At 44.7% G+C, this 13,065-nt stretch overlaps 1 protein-coding gene across 2 annotated transcripts; it reads right to left on the minus strand.

The window, feature by feature from the left end:
- Positions 1–613: 613 nt before the first annotated feature.
- EIF4H (eukaryotic translation initiation factor 4H) lies at positions 614–11,333 on the minus strand. Of its 2 annotated transcripts, XM_057375490.1 has the most exons (7): positions 11,220–11,333; positions 5,687–5,868; positions 4,711–4,775; positions 4,503–4,602; positions 3,773–3,838; positions 1,767–1,925; positions 614–1,644 (listed from the first exon to the last, which is right to left on the minus strand). In XM_057375490.1, the coding sequence occupies exons 1-7, from the start codon at positions 11,276–11,278 to the stop codon at positions 1,508–1,510; spliced, it is 768 nt and encodes a 255-aa protein (XP_057231473.1). In that variant the 5' UTR covers positions 11,279–11,333; the 3' UTR covers positions 614–1,507. The 2 variants fall into 2 exon arrangements, with proteins under 2 accessions (XP_057231473.1, XP_057231474.1); XM_057375491.1 differs by lacking the exon at positions 3,773–3,838.
- Positions 11,334–13,065: the final 1,732 nt, after the last annotated feature.

Here is a 13,065-nt window from a genome sequence, read left to right on the forward strand (position 1 = left end):
TGGTTTGGAATACAACCACACAAATGCATGTCTGTCTTAAATTAAGTATTAGTGTTAGACAAATGGTTCTTATCTCAGAAGCAGATTAAGTGAAAGGCAGAAAGAAGGAAAGAGTAGTTCTGTAAATTGCTGGGACTCTGACTTACAATGGGAACCTTARGGAAGAAATTCATCACTAGCAGTGGTGCTGGTAGTGGGGCAGCCATGCTTCCAACCTCCTCTTGCAAGTATTCTGGGGTGCTGGCTGGTTTATCTGAAGGCTCTCAGCATTGGCAATAAGGGCCCAAGCTTTTCCCATGCACTGGACACGTCCACACATTGGTGTGGTAGAACCAGGTTTTGGTTTTAAACATTAATGATTCCTATTTTTGCTTCAGCCTCCCCTCCCTCCTCCCACACAACACCGGCAATAAACATTTCAAGTGAAGAGAGGTGCAGCAACAAGAGATGTTTTTTTACCCAAACTTCTACATGAGAATCTACAGCAGAARGATTTCTAATCTGCCCATTTTCAAGGTATTCTGAAAGCTGAAGTCCTAAAACTGTACCCAGCTAGGCAAAGAAATACAAGAGATAGTGACGATCAAATACTGCATGGCAAAGTATACACTCCTTCAACAAAAATAAAAAAGTCAATTTTATTTGTAGAAACTTCATTTAAAAATTTACCAAACATGTAAAACCCAAAAAAGTAAGCAGAAAGAGCCAGTGAGCAGTTGTGCTCAAACAGGCATGGCTTTGCAGCACTAACCTTGAGCTCAGAGGTGTAGTAGCATCATACCATTTGGAAGTCAAGAGCCAGCAGGAAGAGGCTGCTGGCAGAGGCTTTATCCATACTGATCCCACCAGCTATTCACCAGGCTTGTCAGGCATGGCATCCATTAAACTAATCTTCCTGGCAACCCATGTGAAAGGGCAGCTGCACCCCTTAGTTTAAYAAGGGGCTCTGCTGTGAACAGTGACCATCACCAATAGCCATAAATGGTAATTCACTACTCGGTTAGAACTGTAAATTTCTGTTCAACTTATCTGGACTCTTCAGTTTTCCTCTTCAGAGCCACAGCAATACAGAACGAGACATGCAGGTCAGAAGAGGAACACTGAGGAAGTAAAAGGAAATGATACAGGGAAGTAACTAAGTCTAACCTGTGCTTCTAAAGTAAAACAAACCCAGAAAGGAAGAAGTGAAGCAGCACCTTTGTCCAGAGACCTCCACACCTGTGGAAGCAGCCACACTGCCTTATCACTGGCAACTGTGCTGCTTGGAAGGAAACAGAAGAGGAAACTCAGCACGAAGCAGGCACTAGATACAGCAAAGCCAAGAACGTACTAAAAACCACTTGTTAACAGCTGACATGCATTCACAAGCTCTGTGTTTTCGGTTTCAAAGAGGACAAATACCAGATGGCAGGAATGGTAAACTGCAGGGTTGACATTCCAGCAGAGCTAGTCACTCTGTACTGTCTTGCTTTTTCTCCCGCCTCCCCATTCCCTCTCAACCCCAAACTCAGTCGTGCTCTTTTACTACTTCCTCCCGGGGCTTGGCTCCTCCAAAGATCGCAGAGTTTGGATTGGCTACTTGATTGAGAGGAGTATCAACTGTTCGAGGTTTGAGCTGGAGTCGAGGTCGCTGTGCTCTTTCCTCTGAAAGGAAAAACATTGTGCTTGTGAGATCTGACTGCCAAAGAGCAGAAGCTTTAACCTGACAACATCAGCAGGAGTCTCCTTCGTGAAGGAAGACCAAACCACACAAGGTAAGAGTTTACCTTCTGTTGGCTCTCTGAAGTCCATGGAAGACCCACGAAGGGGAGGCCCATCTCTGAAGCGACCTGTGCCACCACTTCCCATGGAGGCACCTGGTGGTCGCCGATCTCCAGGGCGGGTTCCTCTACCCCGACCTCCCAAGAAGTCATCATCTTTGAATCCTGAAGATGGAAGACAGTGAATTTAACGAGCATACTTTGCAATGTTTTTCATCTAGACTTTTATCTGGATGACCGGAAAACCTTGCTAGTCACCGCTGTCAGTCCAAGGTGATGCAYAGAGAGCCTTTGTCTGCAGACAGATTGTTTCACAGAGCTCTACCACCTTCTGGAGGAGTTGTTCAGGTTCCATTAGAAACCAGGTATACTATGCAAAGTTCAGAAAGAGCTTTATCCACTTAGAGGATTATTGGAGTGGGTCAAGTGAGTTTAAAGTATGAACTTCAGCTGCAACTTCAGTTTGTTAACACCATTAGCTGACTTGAGAGACAACACTACAAGCACTCAAGAGTATTTACATAGCCAGATCATCACACTGGCTACAGCATGAAATCTGCAGGAGCAGAGCAGGGAAAATAGATGGGGAGTAGTGAAATATACATTATAAAACAGAGTAAGACCCCAGGGCCGTTTACCTGTACTATAAACTGACCCGGCATTTACTAGACTAATTAATGGGTTGGGAAAAAAAAAAATCAGACTTTAAACTGACTGCATTTCTTCAGTTAATGGATCAAAAAAAAAAAACAAAAACCAAACAACCCAAAAAAACCCTGTCACTGACCAGAGTTCCAGTCTGTACCAGTGACTATCCTTGACTATCTCTTCAAACCCCCACTGCCTGCATTCATTGGGAGGAGGATACTTAAGGCTAACAAGATATGGAAAGAGAATACATTCATTTTCAGAAGCTGCCTGTAAGAGAAAGTTGTTTGGTTCCCAATTGAGATTTTCCTTTCCACTTSAGTATTTGGCAGAATTGCAGAGCTGTCCCTTACTTCAGTGCCAAACAAACCATCTTTAAATACTTGATCCAGAGCAAGGCTGAACAACCTGAGAAGAAAAGCTTCTGTAGCAGCTAAGACTGAAATGCTAAACTTTTGGCTCACAAATCACTCATCCAACATTTAACAGKCTGAAATGCATCCACATTTGACGAAACTGCTAAAGAAGGTATGAAGCTGTGAAACAGAACGCTTAGCTCYGAAGGCAAGCTAAGCACAGCACTGCAGCAAGCTCGTCTCTCCAGCACGATGCTCCAACCCATGCTGAGGGCAAAGGCACACTTTGCTTCTGCTACACTGTCCATTCCACTCACGCAGAGAACAGACATTGCGAAGTTGCACTTGCAAACATCTCCCCATCAGAAAAYGGACCAAACCCATGAGTTCAGAGGACAAAAGCAATTGTGTTAACGCCACCCTGGATTCTAATAGCTGGAACTGACTGGAAGTTAAGAGCAMACCCGGTGGCTCTGTCACTACCTTCCGCTCAGAAAGCTGTCACTTGCTGCAGCTGCATTACCAAAACAGGTCTAAAAGTTCAGAAACTTTTAGCATTTTTGTATTTACAAATGCTTTGGAACACTAATCTGACTTTAGAGAAGTCAGTTACTTTAGGGACACATACAATGACATCACATCTCCTTGAGAAGATTAAAACCTCTGCTCTGACAAAATATCAGCTTTCTTATATGATCTGTCTGTTTCTGCTACTATTCAGAAATTATTTTTACTTTATGTTTGAGAAATGCTTAAAACAGTCACCATAAGCTACATMTGGACAAGAATTCTGTCATTTAGGGTCACTTAACAGAATATACTATCAAGACTCTTTCCTCTGTTACAAGGCAATGGAAGATTCCCCACGAGGAATTCCACCACAGCTGATGGATGTCCAAAGTCGGCACATACAGTAGATTCAATCAAACCAGTAATGGGGACAAATGAAAGTAAGAACATTTCAGTGCCTTTTAGGCTTCCTATCTGTATAATTGTTAATACTGATACCAGAATTGAAGTCATCTCTGGAATCCCATCCACCTCCTCTGGATTCTCGGGAACCTCCTCCCATTCCTAGGAAAAAAGCCACAATTGTGTTCAGGTCTGAAGCTGTGGGAAAAACTGARCAAGGGAATACCAAACCTATGTTTCGGTCCTTCAATATCCAAAGTTATGCTGCTGGAAARTTCTTTCCTTTAGCTACTACCAAGCTCCATTGCACAGGAACTAACAGTCAGTTTAAGTTAACCAAGAAGAAGTGGTCAGAAAAGTTTCTCTACTACACAATCAATGAAAACCTTTGGTGAGTCTGGTTCAACCAACCTTCAACTACAGCCAAGAACGTTTTTACACTGAAACAAGACAGTCCAAAATAAGCACTTGTCTACTTGTGCTTACTCACTTTTCATACATCATCATAAAATAGTAGCAGATCAGACTGTTTGGCTTATGAYTGTCCCCTGCAAGACACAACACATTATTAGGGGTATTGGTCTCACTTCCTGGGCTAGGAGTGACAATACGTCCAGCCTTTGGACACAAAGCACAGCTAAATTCCAGACACCTCAGGAGCGACAGCAGCAGCAGGTTAGAAACGCGTACATATATACATACAAAATTTCTCCTTTCAATATTATCTTCATGTTCACTTGCATGCCTTGTCTTAGCATTAGTCAGCACCAGAAGCCATAACTACAACCATTATAATTAAGAAGCTACTTAGAAAAATGGAAGTCACCTCTGTCATCAGGCCCGCCACCTTTTCTGAAGCCAAAGCCACCTTTATCCTGTTTCCTGCCTTCYGCTATGTCCACTCGGAGTGATCGGTCACCCAAAAGCTGTTAAATCAAGGGGAGAATCTGTTCAGGATGCATCACAAGGGCTGCCAAAGAGTTGGAAACTTATGCTTGTCTTTGATTTCACAAATCAATCACAAGTGTACTTACTGCACCATCGTATGTAAGAGCTTCCTTGAGTGACTCCACCTCATCGAACTCTACGTAACAAAATCCTGTAAGAAACAAATCTCAAATTAATAACACTTTAAAAGGCCTATATAAGAAGCTACTTCTGCATGTCTGCGAATAGCTTCCTTCTCTTTTAAACACAAGTTGTGATGTGCAAATGCAAGATGTATGATGCACATGGCTCAGAAACTAATTATCACATTTACCTGCACCTATTAATGATGGGGTAAATCCTGAAACAGAACTCTGGGCACTCTGTGAATGCCAAGAACCTAATTCCCTTTTCCAGAGAGTTCTCATTGTAGATTAGATCTGATCTACACCTTCAGATATTTATTCAGCTGAATAACGACACATGGTTCCTAGTGTTTTTAAACAAGAAATTGAAATACCTATGTGGCCAGCAATGTGATTTTGGGTCATCACATCATTTAGTGGACTTACTCCTTTTCAAAAGCTCTTTTACCCAAGGTAAGCCTTTCCCATCCCTTAAAGTAACTTATAAATATAGTCCACTTCCACCAGACAATTCCCATAGTAATTGAATTTGCATCCTCTAAAACAACTGCCTGAATGGGTTATCTACTTGCTTTTTCTCCCTAAAAAAAAAAAGAGCTGAAGCAATGGAAGTCTTCTGAAGTAAAAGAATTACTCAGTACTTAAGGTCTGGGTCTTAGGTGGGTTAGCTCTGGTAGAATTCATACCCGACAAGGTTTGAGAAGGTTCTTCTTAGTCAGGGCAAATACTGACTCGTGACTCAGGTTACTCTGTATCTCAAGGTGATGGAACAGTGACCCTCATTTAAATGATATATTTACATATTAGTGAATAAAAAAWCTTGCATAAGTCAACATAAAAGCAGAGAATAACTGTGCTTCAGACTGAAATTTCCTATTAAAGTTACCTTTTCATCTACCAGTTACTTAACTTCCACTGAAGAACTCTGACCACTCACCTTTAAATTTGTCTGTTTCCTTGTCTCTGACTAGTCTAACGCTCCTTATGCTGAGATCCTTGAAGATGGCATCTATGTCTCCTTGGACAGTGTTGAAGGGCAGATTTCCCACATATGCTGTGAAAGGGGGTTCTGTTGGCAGCTCTTTATTTCTGCGGGAACCAAGGCCACCACCACGAGATCTGTTGGAAAAAGCACAATGCCTGTGGAACTGCCTCCCAGCACAGCCACAATGCAGTCCATAGCACTGCTCAGGTGCTGTGTCTGGCTGCAAGTAGATTTCCTCAAAACTTTGGTTAGTTTTTCTACCCTTTAGCCCATACTTGCCACCTAAACTGTTGGTCAACTCCTTTCCAGTATTACCTGATGCAGTACTTCAGGAGGAAACTGAATACATTAGGAGGTGAACTCATTAATGAAGTGATGAATGAACTTCTCAAMCCACAATGCATTAAGGAAAGCAATGTAAGGTTATCTCTACTGCCCCAATGCTCAAAAACATTACCTCTAAAAAACCAACATCTCAGAATAGATTTTAAGAACAATTTATAGCAATGAAGAAATACTTGCATGGCACAGGTTTGTCAGCTCATCCTGAAATGGATCCAATGCTTTTAACTAAACAGTGTATTACCAACACCTACTCCACAATCATCCACAAATTATCTCAGCAACATATAGCTTAACAGAAACACTTTCCCCTAAATCGGAAGCTGCTGCCATAATTGCTGCCATATCTGGACTGGAATGCTTTGAACTGCGCACAAAATAAATTTGATTGAACAAGAGGTTCTGAGGCAGAAAAAAATTCCATGCTATTTAGATGTTCTTCTTTTATCTCGCGAATTACAGAGGTACACTGGGTGGCCTTTTCCTGTCTTGTCCCTCAGTACAGGTAAACTCTTGGCACTGGGGAACTAAAGTGTCCCAGCTAATTTCTTGACTGTAGTAATGTATCCCATCTTGTATGAACTTCCTGCAGAGCCTAACCTTCAAAAGCCAACTTGGAATTTCTGTACAGAGAGTGAGGTGTGTACAAGGCAACCTGAAGTTAAAGCACCTGGACTTGTGGACTACAGGATGCCACTGATCCCAACACCATTTGTCCCACACAAGCAATCTCTGACCTTTACCTGAAATACCTACTTGCTACTCTGTCTACTTCCYTTTATCACCTTCCTTCCAGTGGGCTTTGTTTGTGTCTGTTCCCYTTCCATGAGGCTCCCCATGCACTTAAAACCACGGTGGAACACAAGCTGTACCAAAGCAGGATTTGCCAATGTGACATGGACYAATTAGATTGCTGCAGAGTCCTTCTAAAATCCAGAAGGTCAAATAATTTTATAATTTCCTTTTATTCTGGCTGGTTGTATGCAGCCAAAAAATCCATTGGGCAAGCAAGGTACTTGATAGTATTTTTTCACTAAATAAATATGTTTTTTTACTAATGAATCAAATAATGCATTATGTTTGAATAAGATTCCTTAAGTCTTCCTAGGTGAGCCTGTCATTTGAGCCTTACTTAGCAGTTCCATGCAAGAATCATTTGTCACCAACACTACCAACATGCTGCTAAATCTACTTGAATCACAACCTACATATCTTTAATTAGTGTCCACCCAGGTTTGTATTTTAGCATTTTTGACAATATTCCTCATCTGCCTTTGTCTCATTAACAAGTAAAAAACATACTGGAAAACTAAAGCTGTAATTTGTGAATTAACTTTAGTCACAAGACTGAGTTTTAAGGCGGAACTCAAAGAAAAGTTGAATTGTTGTTCTAAACAATCCCTTAACATAGTAGAATCAATTCCATGTCTTTGTCCTTAATTCTCATGTACAGTTTCAGCAAAAGCTATTAAAATACCATACATTTAACTTGCATCTGAAAAAAAGCAAATCTTAATGTTTATGTTCTACAGGAACATCAGAATTTCCCCAGCTGAGTTTCAAAAAAGCATTCCCTCCTTGCACATATTCTAAGGACATTCCCTGAGCCACCAGACACCTCACAGGGATTCACCTAAAAACCCACCCTGSAGATGAATCCTCAGCCAGACCAACAAGGACAGCTGTAAAGAGCAGTTTGCCAAGATGGGAAGGAGAAGGGGAGCAAGGGCTGGAACTACAACTCTCATCTGCAAACTCCATTCAGCTCCATTTGAGCCACTTCTAAAACCACACCGTCAATCACCAAAAGGATTTTCTATGCTACAGACAAACCTTTCTACCACAGAGCACCAGAACTTCACAAGGTGCATGTGTGGAAATCCATGCCTTATTGAGCAATCCAGACTGATTTTAAAGACAGAAAATTAAATACTCTTCTCCAGTATGACATTAAGGCCTTGGTTATCAAATATGTATCTTTGGTACTTTAGTTTTCATTTGAGGAAGAGGAATCATCGATAACTAAGTTCCAAACCAAGTTTCTCAGGGAACTTATAAGTATAGCAACACAAAAAGAAACTGTTTCTGTACTTCCCTACAATTTTTTAAACRCTGAAACAGTGAAATAAATAAAAGGGTGGACTTCAGTAACCAAACAATGAGATTGCAAGAAGATTCTCTCATTTGCAACCAAGTAGGACAAAAGTAAAAAGAAGAATTGAAAACACATCTGAACTAAGCAAACCAGTGTTGAATGAATATCTGCATTTCCCACTCTAAACTTTTGCTTAGACACAATTAGGTAATAATTACATCATCTTACTGTGAAAATCTGAAAAATATTATTTGATTTCCTTCTCAGAAAACCAAAGCAGAAAGCTGAAGAGGAAAGCTTACTTCTAGCAACACCCCCACAATTAAACTTTGGTGGGCTGAGTTAATCACTTTGGCCATATTGGGGAGGRAACAACTCCCATTTTGAAGCTACTCTTTGCAAAGTTTAGTTACACCTCCAAAAAACAAGATCTGCCAAAAGTGCAAAATGAAGGACATTTTGAAAGCCACTATTTGAGTTAAATAGCTTTTCATTGGAGATCAAAGCTCAGGATTTAACTTTTGCACAGCACAGAGACAACATGTGTGTTCTGACACTAGAGATTTACTGGACAGCATAAAGGATCAGCAGCACTGTGAACCCTCCAAGACCACAACACTAAATTCACATCCAACTTACTCAACCAACCCAGGACATGTCTAGAGTAAGTATCAGATGTCTTCAACAAAAAAGCTTACCCAAGGCTAAAAATCAGGACATGTGCTAGACAGGTAAGAATGGAATCCAAACTTCCAGAAGCATAAGAACTAACTCCTCACTTTCACTGACCTCTGCAGCACTTCAGCAGGTGAATCTTAACCTTTAGTAAGGTGCCCAGCACTTCAAGCCACACCTAAATAAACAGCTTCACGCCTTTCTTTTAATTCTGAGAAGCTCTACAGATGTTCAGTTTCAATTAATCCTCCCTACCTTTAACTACAGGTTTTCCTGTCAATTTCTGGGCTCCAAAACACTTTCTGAAAAGCTTATAGTAAGCCTTTTGTCATTAATGTCAGCACCACATTCTTCATCAAGAAWAAAATGACTTTTGCATCCCCTAATATTATGACTCAGGTTTTAGTCAGTGCCAAGTGTAGCAACATCCCATCTCAAAACACCAGTCATATCCTAACATTTTTCCACTATAATTCTGAAGATTATGAGAAAGAGGCAGATAGGTTACGTATGTTAGAACCTGTACCTGTTGGGCACTGGTTTCCCATCTGTCACACTGAAATCCTGTGCTTACTTCTATGCACACCAAAGGTTATGCAAAATACAACTTCCACAAAAACTATTACATCTCAGCTGAGTTTACACTATTCCCACAGTCTTAGAGCACCTAAAAATGAGCCAAAGCCACTTAAAATGAACATGGGATTCTTTAATCAGAACCTTCAACAAGAAAAATCATGTTGTCATTGCACTTCGTTTATTACAGGACTTGATACAATACACACAGAGACCTGTTAAATAGTGAATTAGCAATTAGTAACTTAATAGCGATAATGATAAATTAGACAGAAGTATACACTGGACTCTAGTATTAGTAGTATCTGAARTTTAGAACCGCAGGTAAATCCAGAATAAGAACATTTTCTCATCTGTAAAGACATCTACTAATTTGGACGATGCCATTAATTCACCAAATAAGGATCCACATTTTGCCTGAGAGCAAGTTTAAGTTATCTTACAGAACTCTGAATATAAAATAAWTTTTTAACTGGCGTTTTATTACTTCACAGAATGTGCCTGCACTGACTAGGATTCACTGTGCAGCAATATCTGAGTTTATTATGAGTCAAGTACCACTTACGCTACTGGCAAGGTTATTTTGTTACAGTATTAAAAAAAAAAAAACAACAGAAACGTAAGTGGCTACATCATCTGTTTGCTCTGGGATAKCTCTGAATTAGACACAAAGGGTATCAGTGCATGAAAATGAGCTTGAAAAGCTTAAAGTGTCAGAGGATTTCCAAAGACAAGGAAAACTTACTGCTGTTCTAACTCCAGCAGCTCCTCCCTGCTGCCTAAAGAGTCTGAAATGAAACCAAGTTATTCATCTAAGAGCAGAATAGAGCAGGAACTCTTGATCAAGAAACACACCTTGAAAGATTAGATTATACAGTAATATACTCGTGAAAATTTGCTTACAGGAAGTTTGTTCCATAGYCGTATGCCTACTGTTTTATTTCGGTGCACAAAGAAACTTGCAACAGCACCAACCTCCAAAAAAGTAAACTGTTTGATTGCACCTTCCTAATCTGATTTAAGACAAACTTCTAATTACTGATTGTTTCTGCAGCTCTTCCCCTAAACACACTCTTCAGCAAAGAGACTGAGGTAAGTCCGATTCCTWAGGATCAGAGATTTGGAGTCAACACCTGGAGCCCCGGATAACGCAGGACAGCGGATCCCAGCGCTCCCCGAGAGGAGGCACCACAAAGCCCTCCCATTTCCTCCCGCCGCAGGGACCACAACACTGCCCGCTCTCGGGGGCGTCTCGTCCCGCCTGCATAGCGGCCTCCTGCCCTGCTCCAGTCCTTCAGGGACGTTCCCAAAGCGCATCCCAATCCGGCCCCGCACGAGCTCCTCAGGGCCTTCCTTGGATCTGGCCCAGCACCTCCCTAAATCCCCCCTCCACTCGCCTCCGGGACGGCGGGAACAGCGACACYCTCCTCCTCCCGCCCCTTCCCTGCRCTCCCGAGCCACCCAGCCCTGAATSCTGCGGCGCTGGCCGGAGCAGTGCGAAGACGGCCAGGACCCCGCCGAGACCCGCAGCCCCCACCCCGCCACACAAAGCGGGTCCGCCACGGCCAGCGGAAGGGCACCCCCGCGCCGTGGGAAAGGGCGGGCGGGGGCCAGAACGAGCCCAAACAGTTCCCAGAGGCAGCGCCCTCGGTCCGCTTCACCCGCCCGCCATCCCCACGGAGCGGGGCAGGCCGGGCCCTGTGGCCGCGCCCCCGCCTCGCCCGGCCAGGGCCGCCGCTTCCCACTCCCGTCCCAGCTGCGGGGGAAGCCCCGGGTGCTGCCCCCGGCCCCGCTCACCCGCGGCCGCCGCCGAAGCTGCTGTAGGCCCGGTCGTCGTAGGGATCGAAATCCGCCATCGCCGCCGCGGCCTCGTCCCCGTGCGAGCGTGACAGGACCGCGCCCGAGGACCCCGCAACGCTTATATATGGCGGCGCGCGGGCCGGGGCTGCCCCGCGCTGTGCCTGTCTCCAGCTCCCCGCCTCGACAAGGCTGTCCACGCTGCTGCCTGTCGCTCCCGGCGGCTCTGGGATGGGATCTGCCCTGGGATTTGCATGGGCTTTGCCCGCGGCTCTGGCCGGGGATCTGCTCCGGATCTGCCGGAGGATCTGCCTGGGATCTGCCCGTGTATATGTGTCCTGGAGCTGACGGGATCCGCCCTGGCATCTGCCCGGTCTGGGCTGCGGTAACGCGTCCGGTGAGCGTTGGACACTCCAGTGCTGATACAAGCCCAGCCCGTGGCTCTGATTCTCCAAGCATCGCGCTGTCGCTGCGGGCAGGGATCACAGAGATCATGGAAATGGATCCTGCTCCAAGTGGCACAGTCATCCTGTAGGGATCACAACGATCACAGGGATGGATCCTGCTCCGCAGTCACTCCCTGCGTTCCCGGAGTCTGGCAGGGTAGCGCAGTGTTCACAGGGCAGCTGGAGGATAGGGCTGGATTTTATTGCAAATTAAGACAACGGGCTGTACYCGAAAGTTTCACAGTGTCCTTTAAAGATACCATTTGCACCAACTGGTTCGTCTCCTTTTGCCAGGCCATAGTTTAATGTTTTCTAATAAAACCGCATGACATTCTCATACGATAACCAACTGTGCCCACACCTCGTGTCCCTGACCCCGCACCGCCGATCCCGGCTCATCTCGCAGGCTTTGCCCCTCTATCCCCGCAGGATCCTGCCTGGGTCCAACCCTCCCTCCAGAGCTGCGAACCGGGTGAGGGAAACCCAAAGGAACCCTCGGGCCAGGGGAGGGACCAATGCGGAGGAGCAGGGCTGGGGGTCAGGGGGGAACGTGGCGCTGAGGGGAGCGGGGCTGTTGAAAAACGTGTAGGGGTGTTCTTTGATTTAAGATCTTTGTACACTTTCAGCAAGAAATGAGACCTAACCCGTGGATCAGTCACCAGCCAGCATCCCTTACTCAAGGACATCCTGGAACTAATAAGCATTAAGGATGTAGTACATTTGGATGTTGATGTATGTCTGTGTATACATTGCTAAATTAGCAATAGACTGAAGGTCCATGTATCCTACAGCTGATCTATGCTCATTATAATTCTAAAAGGACCCTGTAAAGACCCTTCCCCTTAGCATGTGTAGAAGTTTGCTAGGTTACGCAACTTGTAAATTACCAAACAATCTCAATAGAGGGGCAGCACTTGGAAAGTTACTCACTCTGAACTTCTGAGTATAAATAATAGTGTAAAAAGCCTGGTGGGGTGTGCTGGATTTGTGGAGCACCACCGAACACCTCGGCTCGCGCAACTCTGAAATAATCGATCAATGTGTCTGTCGAGGGTGTCGTTATTGCCTTGTGGCACACCGGCTAAGAGATCCCGATTTTGTGGGATGAGGGGCTGAGGGAGCGGGGTCTGAAGGGCGGCCATGAGGGGAGCGGGGTGTGAGGGGCCAGCGGTGGGGCTGAGGGGAACGGGGCTGAGAGGAGCAGGGGGCGCCGAGGGGAACGGGGCTGAGAGGGGCAGGAGGCGCTGAGGGGAACGGGGCTGAGAGGGGCAGGAGGCGCTGAAGGGAACGGGGCTGAGGGGAGCAGGAGGCGCTGAGGGGAACGGGGCTGAGAGGAGCAGGAGGCGCTGAGGGGAACGGGGCTGAGAGGAGCAGGGGGCGCTGAGGGGAACGGGGCTGAG

Source organism: Malurus melanocephalus, unplaced genomic scaffold (assembly GCF_030028575.1).
Source record: "Malurus melanocephalus ecotype Western Australia unplaced genomic scaffold, MMel_1.1 scaffold_251, whole genome shotgun sequence".
Lineage (NCBI taxonomy): Eukaryota > Metazoa > Chordata > Aves > Passeriformes > Maluridae > Malurus > Malurus melanocephalus.